The 16,360-nt window shown below is 48.1% G+C and overlaps 1 protein-coding gene across 1 annotated transcript; it reads right to left on the bottom strand.

Annotated features, from left to right (window-relative positions):
* Nucleotides 1–13,587: 13,587 nt before the first annotated feature.
* LOC108311000 lies at nucleotides 13,588–15,497 on the bottom strand. Its single transcript, XM_017538243.2, has one exon. It carries the CDS (start codon nucleotides 15,002–15,004, stop codon nucleotides 14,654–14,656), a length of 351 nt encoding a protein of 116 aa, XP_017393732.1. The 5' UTR covers nucleotides 15,005–15,497; the 3' UTR covers nucleotides 13,588–14,653.
* Between the last annotated feature and the right edge of the window lie 863 nt (nucleotides 15,498–16,360).

The following is a 16,360-nucleotide window of genomic DNA, read 5'->3' as shown; positions in this document are numbered from 1 at the left end:
TGGGTCCAGTTTTCTAATAGGCAAGGTGGCCTATGGAGTGGGGGTGGGGTAGCAGGGGGAGAGGGAGGCACGATCTTGATGGTCTGGGCCACTAGGTGGCGTTCCTCCAGGTTGCTCCTCCTTCAGGACGATAGGAGAAAATGCTGTATGTTTTCAGAAGAAAAAGGAAATGAGTCATTAGGTTTAATTGCCCAAGAGGAAGCCCTAGTAAAAAGTTCCCCTCTGTACACAACCTGGATTTCTGAAGGCAGGCCCTGTGCTACTTTCCCTGTGTTACAAAACGTCATTTCCTCTGTGTCTCTGTTTCCCAGCAGGAGGCTGATGTGGGTCAAGTGTGCCCGCATAAAGACTGACTTTGCCTTGAGCGCCCCCACGTCCTGGGTAAGGCCTTGGGAGAGGGCAGTCAAAGAGAAGTCCAGATGGCATTGCCTTGCTGTGTGCTTCTTGGGGAGCCTGGGCCTTAGAGTGACAAGACCTTGGTTCCTGTCCCAAGCTGCTGCCACCCAGCCTTGTCATTGCAGGCATGCCAGCTAGCCCTCTCTTCCTCAGTGTCCTCATCTGTAAAATGGAACAATGTCTCTCTAACCATGTGCCAAGGATTTCAATGGGATAAAATGAGATATGTGTGCTGCAAAGTAAAAACACTGCGTAAATATGTTTTAACCATTATTATGGTTATATTTTGTCATATGTGGATGTATCTCTCTGAAAGAGCTATTCTATATCTTATAAGAATTTGTATGCACAGTGGCTCACGCCTGTAATCCCAGCACTTTGGGAGGCCGAGGTGGGCGGATCACATGAGGTCAGGAGTTCAAGACCAGCCTGACCAACATGGAGAAACCCCGTCTCTACTAAAAATACAAAATTAGCCAGGCGTGGTGATGCATGCCTGTAATCCCAGCTACTCGGGAGGCTGAGGCAGGACAATTACCTGAAACTGGGAGGCGGAGGTTGTGGCAAGCCGAGATCACGCCATTGCACTCCAGCCTGGGCAACAGGAGTGAAACTCCATCTCAGAAAAAAAAAAAAAAAAGGTTCATTTGCTGTTTATAAAGTAACGTTTTTTCACACATCTGCTCTTCCGTTAAAGGGACACAGCCTTAATGAGAAAATGAACTGGCTTAAAAAGAACTGTCAGAGTGTGGACTTTAGGAGAGGGTCTGCAATGTGCTTTCTCTGAAGTTGTGGACGGAATTGCATGTGTGCATGTTTTTCCCAGCTTGTGTCAGATTGCTAAAGGAGGTCACAGCTCAAAGGTGGTTAAGAACCACATTTTTGAAAAAAAGGAGCCAGACTGGCCTCAGGACCCCCTTCCCATTTGGCTTCTGGGACAACTGAACTGGTTCCAGTCCTTTCTTAAGCCCTACATGGGGTCTTAAGGCTGCTGATGTCACTCCTTGCTATAGCTGGTCTGGACAGATAGAGAAGAGACATGTGGGAAGAGTTTGTAGTGTCTAGAAGCCGGAGGGGAAACTTTAAGTTAGTAAGCCTTCAATGGCAGCTCAGCAGGAGGTCAGAAAACAATTCTTTTTGTCATGCCACAGTGGTCTTCTTTCTGTTCCTCAAATGTGCCAAGGTTGATCCTACCTCGGGGCCTTTTGCAGAGGCTCTTTTATTTACCTAGAATATTGTTGCCCAGGCTTCCCCTGGACGGGCCCCTTCTTTTTATTCAGCTCTGATGTCATTTTCTCGGAAAAGTCCTCCCCGATCACACAATTCCCGCAGCCCAAATTATCTTCCAAGAGCACCTGTCACCATGGGACATCATCTTTTTTTTTACTGTGTTGTCTGCACTGCCTGCCCTTTACCCAACAGAATGAAAACTCCCTGTGGGTAGTAACCACACGTCATGTCCAGAGTCTACAGCAGTGCCTGCCGCAAAGTAAGCACTCCACACACTCCTGTGGAACGGACACATGTATTGCAAAAGGAGCTGTGTTCTTGTTGGAAGCTGCTGCGTGGCACCTGTGACTCGTCTTTCCCTTGGCACCAACTCTTTGTCCTCAAATCTTCAGTGTGTTCTACTTCTGAAGAATGTCTCATCCCTGTCCCTCTGTCCCCTCCTACTTCTCACCTTCCCAGGGCCACTGATCTGGTACCTGGGGAGTGACAGCCCTGTACCTTTCTCCCTGCTGCCCTTGCTTCCTGAAAGGCAAGTGGCCCTGCCCCCGCTCGGCTCCACCCCTTGCTTCCATTCACGCCTCACTCCTGGGACAGCCAATCCCTCTTGGTATTCTCCTGCCATCCTTGGGCTGAATCAAAGCACCTTCCCCGCGGTACCCCGAAGCCTTGCTTTTCCAGACAGCAGCCCTTGCTCATCTCATAGCAGAGCCCAGCATGGAAGGGGAGGCAGTTCCTTGGGAATCTCTTAAGAAGACTTGAGTGTCCACCGCTGGGTTCACAGGGCTCTGAAGGCAGCAGGGTTGTGAGGAGGGCTGGGGCAGCAGCCAGAGGGAGCTTTCTGAAGATGGCTCAGGAGGAAGTGGAAAAGGGCCCCTGCACAGGCAGATCTGGGGTCCTAGACAGTTCATGGGGAGCTTTGGGTAAAGGATTCTGGGGCTGCCCCGCCACAAATTGGTCAAGCCCCTGGAAGAGCTGGAGTGGCGATGCTCGCAGGCAGTGAGGTAACCCTACCCCTTCCCGCCTGTTATTCAGCCATGGATGTCTGTCCAAGGGTCAGCTGCTGGGCTGTGTAGGAACTTAAGAGGGGACCAGACAAACCCAGGAGATAGGACATCTGGCATTGCTGAGGGAGCTGCCACGGTCAATGTGGCCCTTCTCTTCCCATCAAAAGCTGTTCCAGGTGTGGGTGGGCAGGGGTTGGCAATGGCTTGTACCTTGTATATTAGAAATTTATTATGGGCTGCCAGGTAACAGTGTTCAGAGACCTTTCTTATGAAAGGTGCTATATTTCCTGTGAGTCATTAAGACTATTTATTTATTTTTAATGCCAAATGTCTAAATTCATCTACCCTCTAGGGATCATTTCATCTTGTACTGTGTGCTATCTCAGCAGAAAAAATGCTTTCCCCAAATGTGTCAGTTCTATTTTTAAAAAGGTTCAGTGACCTATTTCTGCAATTCTCACAGACACTGGAAGAACAGCAGTCTATTTAGGCTCAGCTCTGTCACCAAAAAGTTACCCTGGCTTCCAGGTGTTGCCTAGAGAGAGGCCATCTTGCTTTGCAATGGAGAAGCAGAAATAAGAGGAGTACACCTGTCCCCCCTCTTGGGGGGATTCACCCCTAGACCCTCAGTGTTTGCCTGAAATTACAGGTAGTACTGAACCCTATAGAGACTCTCTTTTTTCTTATATATACACATTTATGATAAAGCTTAATTAAGTTAGACCCAATAAGAGATTAACAACAATAACTAATAAGAAAATAGAACAATTAAGTAAAGTACAAGTTACTGGAACACAAGCACAGAGATACCACCAAGAGGACTACGGAGCAGCCACGGGCAGGGAGCGTCTATGACGCCAAGATGCTGGACAAAGGAGTGAGTCACGTCCAGGGGGACAGAGTGCAGCAGTGTGGGATTTCATCATGCTACCCAGAACAGTATGCAACAGAAAACTTAGGAATTGCTTATTTCTGGTGTTTTCCATTTAATATTTTTGGACCAAAGTTGACCATGGGTAACTGAAACTATGGGAAATGAAACTTCGGATGGGGGACTACTCCATGGTCAGGATGAGATCACGAGAACATAGAAACGTCCACACATCCACACACACACGACACGCTTCTCCAGTTCCAAACAATGTCAGGAGGTACACTCCACCTTTAGCCAAAGCTGACATTGGGAAATTGCTTAAGAATCAACCGTTTCCGCCGGGCGCGGTGGCTCAAGCCTGTAATCCCAGCACTTTGGGAGGCCGAGGCGGGTGGATCACGAGGTCAAGAGATCGAGACCATCCTGGTCAACACGGTGAAACCCCGTCTCTACTAAAAATACAAAAAATTAGTTGGGCATGGTGGTGCGTGCCTGTAATCCCAGCTACTCAGGAGGCTGAGGCAGGAGAATTGCCTGAACCCAGGAGGCGGAGGTTGCGGTGAGCCGAGATTGCGCCATTGCACTCCAGCCTGGGTAAAAAAAAAAAAAAAAAAAAAAAAAAAAAAACAGAAAAAAAAAAAAAAAAAAAAAAAAAAAAAAAAGAATCAACCGTTTCCTAGATAAAGAACTTAAAAAGACAATTTACAAAAGAGGAGCTACAGCTCATCAGCTAAGATGTGGCAAGAGGTTAGCTCTTCTAGTAATCCAGGAAATGAAAATTAGAACAGCGCCACCTGTGGTGGGAGCAGTCAGAATTGTGATTCCCCCTGGGTGGCGAGGAGGAGGGGAACCGGGCCCCAGCAGTGGCCTCTAGGGCTCTGGGGAGGCTCTGTTGCTTGACCTGGGTGCCAGTTTCTCAAAGGTGTTCACTTGGTAAAAATTCACTCGTGATTTATGTACTTTTCTGAATGCATGATAAACGTCACTATAAAGTTTACTTTAAAAAATCAAGCTCACTTTTTACCTATTAAATTAGCAACACCATTTTTTTTTTTTTTAGTAATAGTAGCCAGTGTGGTTGAAGTCTTCGCAAAGTTAACGTTTTTACACATTGCTAATCATAGCATACGTGAATATGGTGCCCTTTGGGGAAGGATTTGGCAGTATGATTTTAAAACTCTTGGAAGTGCTCATATTTGTTAACTCTATAATTTCACTTCTGAGACTCTGTCTTAAGAAATAACCCTAAATGCCAACAATTGGTTTATGTGCACATAGGCATTACAGTATCATTTATAATAACAAAAATTGATAACAGCAAAACATTGAACGTAATCTAAATGTCCAACTCTAGGGCAATAGTTAAATAAACTTTGACAAATTCACACAATGACATTTTATGCACTCATTACAATAAACTAAAGTAAGTAATGACAGACAGAAACACAATATAGTAAGTAGGAAAAGCAGGATGTGAAATTGTGACATGATTACAGCTAAGATTAAAAAAAAATCTCACACAGAGAAAATCCTGAGAAGATTTTAAAAAGTGAGTAGTGCTAGTGTTTGGATAACAGACTATGAGTGGTATATTTTCTTTAATTAACTTTCCTGTGTTTTCCAGATGTTATTTAATGAGCCTGTATCACTTTGGTAAAAGAGGGGATGTTCAGAGTCATCCTTGTGTGTGACTCTTGTCTCAGAAGGTGCTGCCTGTGGCTCTCCTGGGTCCCCCATGCCCCAGGAGTCTGTGCTTTGGTGCCTGTGGCCATTCCAGGCTGAATGGAGTCAGCATTATTTAGGAGCAAACTGATTGCCTGTCTCCTTTCTACGGGGCTGACTGAAAACTGTCAACCCTGAGGGTCCTTTGAAGCAAGGTGTAGGGAGTTCAGGATGGAGCTTTACGTTTTGTGGCTTGTACAGGAGACCCAGGAGGAAAGTCTTCTGTTTGGTCACCAGGTAACCTCAGTGCCCAGTTTATTCGCTCATCCTCCCCTGTCTGCTGGCTCTTTCGGTTCAGGGAGAAATGTTCAACCCTGCTTCCCTCTCTAGACATCGCCTTCTCTCTTATGTCCTTCCAGCCAAACAACTTGAAAGGCAAGTCTTTGATTTTGATACACTTCTTCTAAATCCATCTTTTGCCCCACACCCCACCTGCACCCCATTTCTCTGTTCTGGCTCATATGGGACTTGGTGAGGAGGTAGCTGGGACAGTGGTACCCGGCTTGGGGAGAGGGATGCTGGTGAGATTTCAGCAGTCATCCTCACCCCTGCACTACTTGGTGCCTTTGAATATGCCCACAAACCTCAGTGGAGCCCTGCTAATTTAGCTCCAGTTTGCAAATGGACCTCCAGTGCCACTGTGGCAGCCCCTCACAATGATGGCTCTGTTGCCCTCCTTCCGGCATCCCAGAGGCACCCAGGACCCAACCCTGTCCAGGTCTCCCCTTTCCTCTCTAGTTGCTGCTCCTCCACAGACTCTCCTAAAATAATGGGTGTTCCCTCAGGGATCATCTTTTGTCTCTGTACACTTTAACTTCACTTCTATTCCCCAGACTTCGGGCACCTCCTGTTTCCCCTTATCTTCCAGATTGAGTGGCTCAGAGTATGGGCAGGGTGACCCTACCTATACCTGCATGCAGCCAGTTCCTTCACCTCCCTGCAGCGCAGTCTCATCTGCAATGTGGAGATGAGCAGCACCTACCCCAAGGGCTGTTGGAAGCACAAAGTGTTTAGTGCAGCGGCCGGCCCTTCCTAAGCCAAGAGCATGTGTTAGTCACTGCTCATATGATGATTACCGCTCATCCTGGCTCTCTTATCATCCCCAGACATATCCATCTAAAGTTCCCTGGATGTCTCCATTTGGGGGTCCTTCAGGCAAACTGATGCCTGTCTTGGAGTTAATGTGCCCCACACCAAATTAACCATCTCTCTTCTCCCCATTTGTTTCTCTTTCATTGTGTCTTTGGGGAATGGCCCCACCAGCCACCCAGACTCTCAGAGTCACCCTGAAGTCCTCTCTGCACAACTCTGATCTTTCACTAAGTCGTATCAATTCTCTTTCCTAAATAGTGCCTGTGCTACCTATCCTCTCCATCCTGGTGGACGCAGGCTTGGTTCTGATGGCCCAGTTACCCAGTAGCCTCCCTAAGTTCATCACCAGGACTACAAACTTGCCGAGATCCTACTAAAACACTTGAAACAGCAAGGGGTGGTGTGGGGGTAGGGGTGGGGTAGCTCCAAAATACAAGAAGAAAAGTGCAAAATTTAAATTAACAAATATTTCTTTCAATGGCCACAAATGTAAATTATGTCAGCTGCTTTGTTAGCTTTTGAGTTCGTAAAAATTTTAGTACTTTGACAGCCATTTGCAAGTTAGGTTTTTCTCCTATACAAGAGTTTCCGGCCTTGAGAGAAATCAGAGCCAATGTATATTAAATTAGCAGGGGATTAGGGGGGTTGTAGCCAGATCACTTTAAAAAGCAAAGTTATCAGAGATCTCTCAGAAACAGCAATACAGAATAATTATGTTTGATGTGGGACAGGCTTGCATTTGATGCCTGTTCTAAGGTGGGGCATGGTCTCCACAAGTAAGAATGCCTGGGGCCCAGGGAGGTCTGCAAGCCACCTGTGCTTACTTCTTTCCTGAGGCAATAAGCAAGTAAGAGTCCTCCAAAATAAGAATGCATTCAGGCCCGTTCCTGCTGACTTCTTGCCTGGCTCCTCAAGCCTTCTTAGAGCAGTCCCCTGAGGCCCTAGGCTAGGTAGGCCCCTCTGCTACCTCTCAGCTAAGGCCTCAGCCTCCGTTTGTCAAGCCACCTTCGTCTTTGAATTGTAATTACTGCCTCTGTCTGTTGCCCTGGGAGATCCCTGAGGGTAGGGACCACATCCTAGAGATCTTTGTTTAACTTTACAGACATTCCAGAGTGTTGATGATTAAAAGAATGAATGACAGGCTGGGAGGGAGGGGCGATAATGATATACTGCGATCGGGAAGAGGAGGCTAGGGTGGGGGCGGAGATGAGGTCAGCCTAGGCAGACTTGGATTGAGGGCTGCTCTGCACGAAGTGGATCCACCAGTCTGGAACTCGGCCTAGGGGCTGGGATAGAGAAAGTGGGGTAGTGGCCGCTAGCATAAGAGGGGGTGATTGAAGTCCCGGCTATGGCTGTAAGAGGCCAGGTAGGAAGTGTGTGCAGGGAGAGAAGCCAGAGTTCTGGGAAAACTCGTTGCCACTTATGGGAGGGGCAGAAACGTGGGAGGGAGTGGCGGCTGCAAGCACAAGCAGCACTCGTAGAAAGAGGAAGGCGGGCCTGGCGTGGTGGCTCACGCCTGCAATCCTGGCACTTTGGGAGGCTAAGGCGGGTGGATCACGAGGTCAGGAGATCGAGACCATCCTGGCCAACAGGATGAATCCCCGTCTTTACTTAGCTGGGCGTGGTGGGACGCGCCTGTAATCCCAGCTACTCGGGAGGCTGAGGCAGGAAAATCGCTTGAACCCGGGAGGCGGCTGTTGCAGTGAGCAGAGATGGTGCCACTGCACTCCTGCCTAGTGGCAGAGCAAGACTCTGATCTCAAGGAAAAAAAAAAAAAAAAAAAAAAAAAAAAAAGAGGAAGACGGCTGCTACAGGAGGGCTGAAACCCTGAAGTTGGAGTCGGAGTGACGACCGAATCAATCACTTGTTGCGGTTGACGATGGGCCAGGCCCTACGCCCAGTGCTGAGCATGGAGCGAGCCACAGAGGGATGTTAAGATAAACCGCATTTTATGGATATGTGAATCAAGGCCCAAATTGGCTAAGTAACTCATCCACGGTCACACAGAGAGGAAGTGAAGAAGGAGAGACTCAGCTCCATACTTCTCATTAAGGCAAGATAACCTGCCTGAAAGGATGGGGCTGGGACCCTGTCTGGGGAGTTGGACATTAGAAAGCTTTGATGAAGCCTCAGAGAGGAGGGCGGAAGCCAGGCCGCAGGGCAGTGGGTGAGTCAGCGAGAGGGAGGAGCTGAGCCGGGAGGAGCTGAGCTGTTACCTGGAGGAAAGGGGTGTTGGTCATTTCACAAGTGTAGTTGGCATTCCCTCCCCACCCCCCGCATCCAGAAGCAATAGTCAGGTAATACTTTTGTAAATTTGATGTTTAAAAAAATTACCTTTAATTTTGGACACAGCAATAAAAACCTAAGCACTTCTCCACTAGTGATCTCACTTCTCTGCCTTCAAGCCACAACAAACACTGGAGGGCTTTCCCTGCAGTGTCAACCTTATGGCTCTTGTGGTATCTTCTCTGTCCACAGGAATCTTTTCCAGAGCGCTGCTACCTGCAGGGCCGCCTGGAAAAGTGAGGAGGGAGAGAAGGAGCGGTGCTCCGGCCCTCTGTGTGGGGCCCTAATTCTAGATGTTTCCTCTGCCCAGAAATTCTCTTCCCCTAGGCATCTGCTCGGTTGGCTTCTCACCTCCCCAGAGTCTTCCACTTCAGTGAGACGGATCCCTACCATCTTTATTGATACTGCAACCAGCCTCTGCCCCCTGATGCCCAAGCTCCTGGACTCCCTTTCCCTGCTCTGTTTTGTTCTTCCACAGCAACCTCAGCTACTAAGTCACTCTGCTTATGCATTGCGCTTAGCATTTAGTATCAGAGTTCCTCCTTCTGCAATAGTGCAAGCTCTTCGAAGGCAGGCAGCTTTATCTGTTTTGTCCTCTGTCCTATCTCAGGTGCCCAGAGCTGTTCTAGGCACTTAGTAGGCTCTCAATTCATATTTCTGGAATTAAAAAAAAGGAGTGATTTCAGTGGGCTGTGACTCCATGACGAAGGAAGACGGGTGGCTTTTCCATGGGAAAGGGAAACGGGGAAGGCATTTCAGGTAGGGAAGCAACGTGAGCAGGTACTTGAAGACAGGAACGAGTAAGCCACTCTGTGGGCGGTGAACAGAAGACTCATTTGGTGGTGCTCAAGATGTGGGCATCAAATGCCAGGATGGAGAGTGTGAATTTTCATTTGTAGGTAATAGGAGGGAAGAGGAAGGCTGTTGAAAGATTTTGAGCAGGGAAGAGACTCCATGTGAGTAATATTTGGAGAAGATGAAGCTGGAGGTGGGAGTCCATTGGGTGGAAGTAGTCCTTCTGGGATGTTTTCCTCAATCCCCATTCCCGCCTCCCCTTCCTCGTGAGAACTCCAGCTCACTGGGGTGTTTCCTGTGACCCCTTTCTCTGTGCTCTCCCTGCTCCAAGTTACACCAAAACCAGAGTTTAAAGGTGTGCTGTGCACCTTAGATTTGGAGGGAATTGGTACATTTTTTTTCTCTGGGTAAAGTCAGGGGGGCATCATCCATAGCCTCTGGTTAGAAATGGCGTTCAGCACTTGGAATGCTTCCTCTTGCTTCTCTATCTTCAAATTTGTGCAGTGGCAACAGTGAAATTCCAAAGGAGTAAAAAGCACGAAGACCTTTGCCTGGTACATCAAGAATGTGGACAAATTTAGAACTGGAGCCTTGTGTTACAATTGCAAGTCAAACTCCAAGAGGGGGTAACCAGCCCATTAGCGCAGGAACCTGGAAACTGACTTTTCTGCTATCTCTCCAAACACACACACACATACATGCATGCACACTCTCACATACACACATTCATTGGGCCCTTGAAAGATCAAGGCCAACTGCAAAGCACCCATTCCCCAAGACTCCTAATTTATATTGGGAACTAGCTATAAAGCTCCCCTTGGCCCCCAATCTTCCCTTGCAATGATAAAGAGCATGTCACATCACACTAAATGTGACACTTAATCAAAACCCATCTTCTTTAACAAACCCTTAACCTCCAGCACACGAGAGTCACCAAGGCCAAGGGACGAGACGGGGAGCCGACTCAGGTGGCACATGCTTTGATTAAGATGATACAGATTTCCTTTTATTTCACTTTTATCAGAGTTGTAAAATTCCGAATCTGTCCCCTTTTTGATTTGACAACAGCACATTTCAATAGAGGTTGACACCAAAAAAAGACCACGACTTGTTCTCTCTTCAACCGGGAGTAGGTGATAATTTCTCTGAATCCTCTTCAGTAATGATCGTCAGAGCTTCTGATCTTCCCATAAGCAAGTTTTGCAAGGAACATGGTTAAACTGAAGCACAAACCTGGCTGGCATCTGGTCTCTTTCTTAACTGGTATCTAGATACCCTTAATCTATAGGCCCTGAAAAAGACCTCCCCTTCTCTGCCTCCTACCTTGGGTCTTTATTTCTGAGACTTAAATCCTCAAGTGAATTCTTTTGCCAGATTTCTGGGGCAGGAAATTTACTTCCCTGCCACACAGTTACTTTGGGCCTTCTGAGGGCTCTAGCAATTGTCCATTTCTATCACATGGGCCATTGCTTTCCTCATGACCTATTTAGGACTTTGTATCTAAATTATCTAATCATTGGCTAAATTGGGTAATTTACTGTAGAGGTATTGAATCCTTTTTATGAATGAGATACATGTTATAGGAGGGAAGACTTATTTCTGCTTTCAAAAACTTTTGGTCTTGAAATAAAATACAGTAAAGGTAATACAAGGTAGAATGACAAGTGGCTATAAGAACTCCAAAGCATAGGCAGTTGATGCTTTCAGTTAAGTATTGAGCAGCTACCGTGAACCAGCTCCTGTTCTAGACACTGGGATACAGCAATGTACAGAATGGACAACATTCCTGCCTGCAAGGTGCTTACATTCTGTGTGGGACTGGACATTTTCAACTTCGATATATTTGGCTCGTGAACAGCCCACACTTTCAAACGTTGTACATTAACCCTCGTCAATCACCTTCTGTAGGTTGAATTTGGACTTTCGAGTACCCACAAACAAGCAGAACTTCTCAGTTGTCTGGTGATGTCACTCCAGTAGGACTATGCTCGGTTGGTGCAGTGTCAGCCCGTCTGTTCCGTGGTGTCAGTGGCCTTATTGCTCGACAAAAAGTGAGCAGACATTTTAAAACTGAAAGTGTGGATGCTATTGGCAAGACTTGTAGTTCTTGTTAACTTCTTACAAATGAGATGAAGATAGAAACCATTAGGAAGAAAAAAAGTAAAATTAGAGAGCCCATTTAAAATACTGCAGGGATACTAAATATTGAGCAAAACAGATAAGGTATAATAAAGATTTAAAAAAATCATATTTTGTTTCTGAGAGAGCAGTCTTTTCTTACACTTTGGCAATCAGTCCATTAGGTTCTCAGCAATGGCGCTCTCTACCTCTAGGCGTGAGGCCTTCCTTTCTACCCTGGAGGGCTGGGTGCTGTGGTCAGTACCAAGAAAGGGCCAAGACATGGCCCAGTCCTTCACGAAGATAACGGAAAATAGAATGGCCAGCATATTTCAATACAGAGGGGAAAAAAAGAGTTTTCTAAAAAAGTCTATGTTACTGGCCAGAAAGAGGAGATAAGAAAACAGCAAAGAAGCTCATCCTTCCCAAGATCGGGTTAAGCTTAAAAGTCACAGACCAACTTAGAATGGGAGGCGAGAGTTGGAGCCAGGGCCAGGCCCTGCTTTAACCCTTCTAACAGGAGGCCTCTCCCTCCATTGCCCCTGACGGACAGGATTTACCCTGTTCTTCTGTGTACCTGGTGTTTAGCCAGGGGACTGGCCTAGGATTATTCCTGAATACAAGTCCTGAATAAGTCAAGACAGGATGACAGCGGCACACTGAAGGGACAGTGTAGAAATGTGGGGGTGAGGGCAGCAGGAACAATCCAAAGCTGTGATAACAGGAACTTACTGAGTCCTGACTCTGTAGCATATGGTCTGTGTCCTACTTTCCCTCACACAGGCCCCTGAACCACTCCTGCAGCAATGCAGCCTGTGCAGGAGGAAGCCACAGCCCTAACAGCTGGTGAGATCTGGGTGCAGAAGGCTGCATTTGTTCTGCGAGAAGCTCCCTTCCCACATCTTGCCAGGCAGAGGGGCTCAGGGTGGTACTGCAACCCCTGGCCAAAGCTTGTAGGATTAGCTGGCAAGTATGGTAAAAATAAATACAGAAATAAATAAATAAGTAAATATTAGATTTTTTTTTTTTTTTTTAGACGGAGTTTCACTCATGCTACCCAGGCTGGAGTGCAATGGCGCAATCTCGGCTCACCGCAACCTCCGCCTCCTGGGTTCAGGCAATTCTCCTGCCTCAGCCTCCTGAGTAGCTGGGATTACAGGCACGCACCACCATGCCCAGCTAATTTTTTGTATTTTTAGTAGAGACGGGTTTCACCATGTTGACCAGGATGGTCTCGATCTCTTGACCTCGTGATCCACCCGCCTCGGCCTCCCAAAGTGCTGGGATTACAGGCTTGAGCCACCGCGCCCGGCCAATATTAGATTTTTTTTTAAGTTTCCAGGAGTCATCGTTTACTTTTCTTCCTTGTCACTTTCCTGCTATACCTGAGAGCTGACCCCTGGGAGGATTAAGAACTTAAATACAGAATCAAGTAACCAATGTGTAAATTTACGAGCGCATAAACAGGTGCGTAGGTGTGTACTTGGTTTTCCTCTATGAGTTTTTGTGATAAAATTGTATTTATTTATTTATTTACTGCTCCTTGCACAGCTGGGCTACCCCATAGGCCGTGTGCCCAGGGGAGCCTATATTTTAAACTCTTTATTATAAAAAACGTTTCAATGTGCATTAAAGGGGAGAGAATAGGCTGAGTGTGGTGGCTCATGCTGTAATCCCAGCACTTCTGGAGGCCAAGGTGGGTGGATCACCTGAGATCAGGAGTTTGAGACCAGCCTGGCCAACATGATGAAACCTTGTATCTACTAAAAATACAAAATTTAGCCAGGCGTGGTGGTATGGGCCGGTAGTCCCAGCTACTTGGGAGCGTAAGGCAGGAGAATCACTTGAACCCAGGTGGTGGAGGGTGCAGTGAGCCAAGATTGCACCACTGCATTCCAGTCTGGGTAAGAGAGCGAAATTCTGTCTCAAAAAAAAAGGGGGGTTGGGGAGAAAATAGTATAAAAGAATCCCATACACCCATCATCTAGATCTAACCATTAACACCTTGGCATATTTGGTTCATCTTTTTTTTTCTTCATATTTAAAAACAAACTCCAGACATTATATTTTACCCTTAAATACTTCAATACACACCATTTAAAAGATAAGGACGTTTTCTTGTATAACCACAACACCATTATCACACATATCACAATTAACAATAATTCTTTGCTATTTTCTACTACACAGTCCCAATTCAAATCTTCCTGATTATCCCCAAATCTCTTCTTCCAGTTGGTTTATTTGAATGAGAATCCAAACACGGCCCACTCATTGCATTTGGTTGCCACATAGCTTGGGTTTGTTTAAGCTAGAGGACCATTTTGAAGGACCATTAAGGAAGGGGTTGCTCTCACCCACCCATGGCTCTGATCTGGGCCTCAATGAATTTCTCCAGGTGCACCCTGAGGCCCCTCCCTAGCAGTCCAGGCAGCCAGAGCAGAGTGACTAAGGTCTGGAGGAATGAGCCTTGCCATGGAAAAACCAGAAACTCACAGATTTTCAAAATTCCAGGCAAGATACCATGACGCATGGGAAAATGTCGGATGCAGTTTCTGTCCTGCGGCCCCCGACGAGAATAAAGCTTCCACCAGGCTGGAAGGAGAGAGAGAAGAGGAGGCCCCGCAGGACAGAAGGAGCGAGAGGGAACGCACTCTGCACGCGCTGGGCCCAGGCAAACCGGCTCCATTGAAGAAGCACGACTTTTGCTGAGGAGCTGGGCGTCGCCCTCACTAGGGTCCTCTGGTGAATCTCTTCCCTCGACGGTTTCCCTTTGTTTGTCCAGTAAGAAGGATGCCTATCTCTTCCCCGAGAACGTTGCGGTCAGAGGCCCACTTTGCCCCCTGGGAAGGCCTCTTCTTCATGGGAGCTAGGCCCTGACAGCCCGCAGCATTAGCGGTGCATGGAAGGAAGCCTCTGCCACCCACCCCGGCCTGGCCAGCAGCGTCTCGATGCCTCAGGGCGGGGCCTCACCGGCACTCCGCGCTCCCCCGGAGAGTTCAGCCACGTGCTCGGCTGGTTTCTCCACATTAGAAACGGTGATCAAAGAACAGCACGTCTTCCGCGACAGGAGGGAGTGCCTGGGGCCCGAGCTGCGTCCCCTACACCGTATTCCGTCTCACACTGTGTCCTGGGCCTATCGGCCCAGAACAGGCCCAGAACAAGCCGTGTTGGTGACCCCGGCCGCGGAGGGGACAGGCTGAGCCAGCGCTCGGAGGCCTCTGCGCTCTGGGCCTTGCCTTCCGGAGCCTGGCAGGCGTTCCGGTTGCATCTGCGTGGAAACTTGTCTCCGAGGAGCACATCTGGGGAGACATTCATCTTCCCTGAAGGCCCAGTCAGTGCTCTTCAGGCTCTCGTCCTCTCTTACTGGCTTTGGTGGCGGCGGTGCCGAGAGAGGCCTCCCGTGGGCCCCGAAGCGCTGGTGCCCCGCTCTGGTGGGGCCTCTGCAGGCGCACGCGCGCCTGGCAGCTGGCAATCTGGCCTGCATCTGATCAGTTTTATCTGCAGAACATTCAGAAAATTTCTCCCCCCCGCCCCCCGAAGAACACGTTGACCCTCTGAAGCAGGGAATGCAGTGCGGGTTGCCTGCGGGAGGACGCCCTGGATTTTGATGAGGCTGGTGCGGGACCCGCGATCAGCCTCAGAACGCGAGCCAAGAGGGTGGGGACAAGGCTCCTCCGGGGAGCTCCGCATCGTCCCCGGCCTTCCATTCGCCGTGTTTACCAATTGTGAAAGCAAATCCAGCTGTTGGGAGGAATTGCTTCCAGATGACATGATGGGAAAGGAAAACACATTTTATAAAAAAGCTGCTGAATAGAAACCAGAACATGTCCGCTCCGTGGGCCAGGATTGCATAGGGGCTGTTTCCTGAGGTTGTGCAATACGCCAGCTCCTGGGGTAAGGAACAAGAACAGTGCAAATGTTCCCCCGCCAAAGTCAGGAGACCAGAGCTGGGGCTGGGCTTGGCAGAACTTGGGGAAAATGAGTTGACCTTGCTGGGCCACCGTATTTTTCTCATTCTCAACAACGTTTTCCCACCTTCACTGGAGATCCCTGCGAAAGCCTCAGAGATTTTCTGTGTGCGGAACTGCGTGGGTGAGAGAAACCACGAGAAAGCAAGGACATCTTGCTTTTGAAATGGGATGCGTTCCTCAGCCCCCCAGCGCAGAATTTGCTGTGTTGGCTTTCTCGACGATTTTAGAAGCTCTCTAACGAGCTGGAATTAAAGTGTCCCTTTACTAATTTGGTTTTACAGGTCACTGGATAAACCTACTTAGGAGGTTTGGAAGAGGATTAGGACATTTGTGGCTCTTCCAAGTTGACTTTCCAGGCAGGGTCAGTCAGCAGCTGGAGACTCCCCTGGCTCGGGGCCAGAGCTCTTAAAAGCTGCAAGTTTTTAAGGACCTGGTGAGCACAGTCATCCAAAAAACAGAAAGTTTGCAGGGAAATTAAAATGCAAATGTCCCAAAGCAAGGCACACATTCCCAAGCTTGCCTGCCCAGAGAGAGGCCAGAAAACTCAGCAGCCCTGTTCCCTGGGGCGAGGGAAACAGCCCAAGTGATTTAGTTACTTGCCCAGCCTCAGCCTGGAGCAACTCTCAACTCTTATTGGGGCGGAATAAATTTGAATAGCCAGGGAATTGCCTAAAAGCAGGAGATCCCCTTAAGAGAGGAGGCTGTAGCCGTTAGCCACAGGTAGCTCTATAGATTATCATTTAAAACGCAGTGCTTCAGTCTCACTAGCCACATTTCACACTAGTGACTGCCACATGAGACCCTGCAGATCAAATGAGCATTCACTCATTTATCTTACAAGTATTTATGGAGTGCCACGGCAGTGACAA

This window comes from Cebus imitator, unplaced genomic scaffold (assembly GCF_001604975.1).
Source record: "Cebus imitator isolate Cc_AM_T3 unplaced genomic scaffold, Cebus_imitator-1.0 Scaffold110, whole genome shotgun sequence".
In the NCBI taxonomy this organism is placed as follows: Eukaryota; Metazoa; Chordata; class Mammalia; order Primates; family Cebidae; genus Cebus; species Cebus imitator.
Note: the sequence above shows the minus strand (reverse complement) of the source record. Positions and strands in the feature narration are given on the sequence as shown.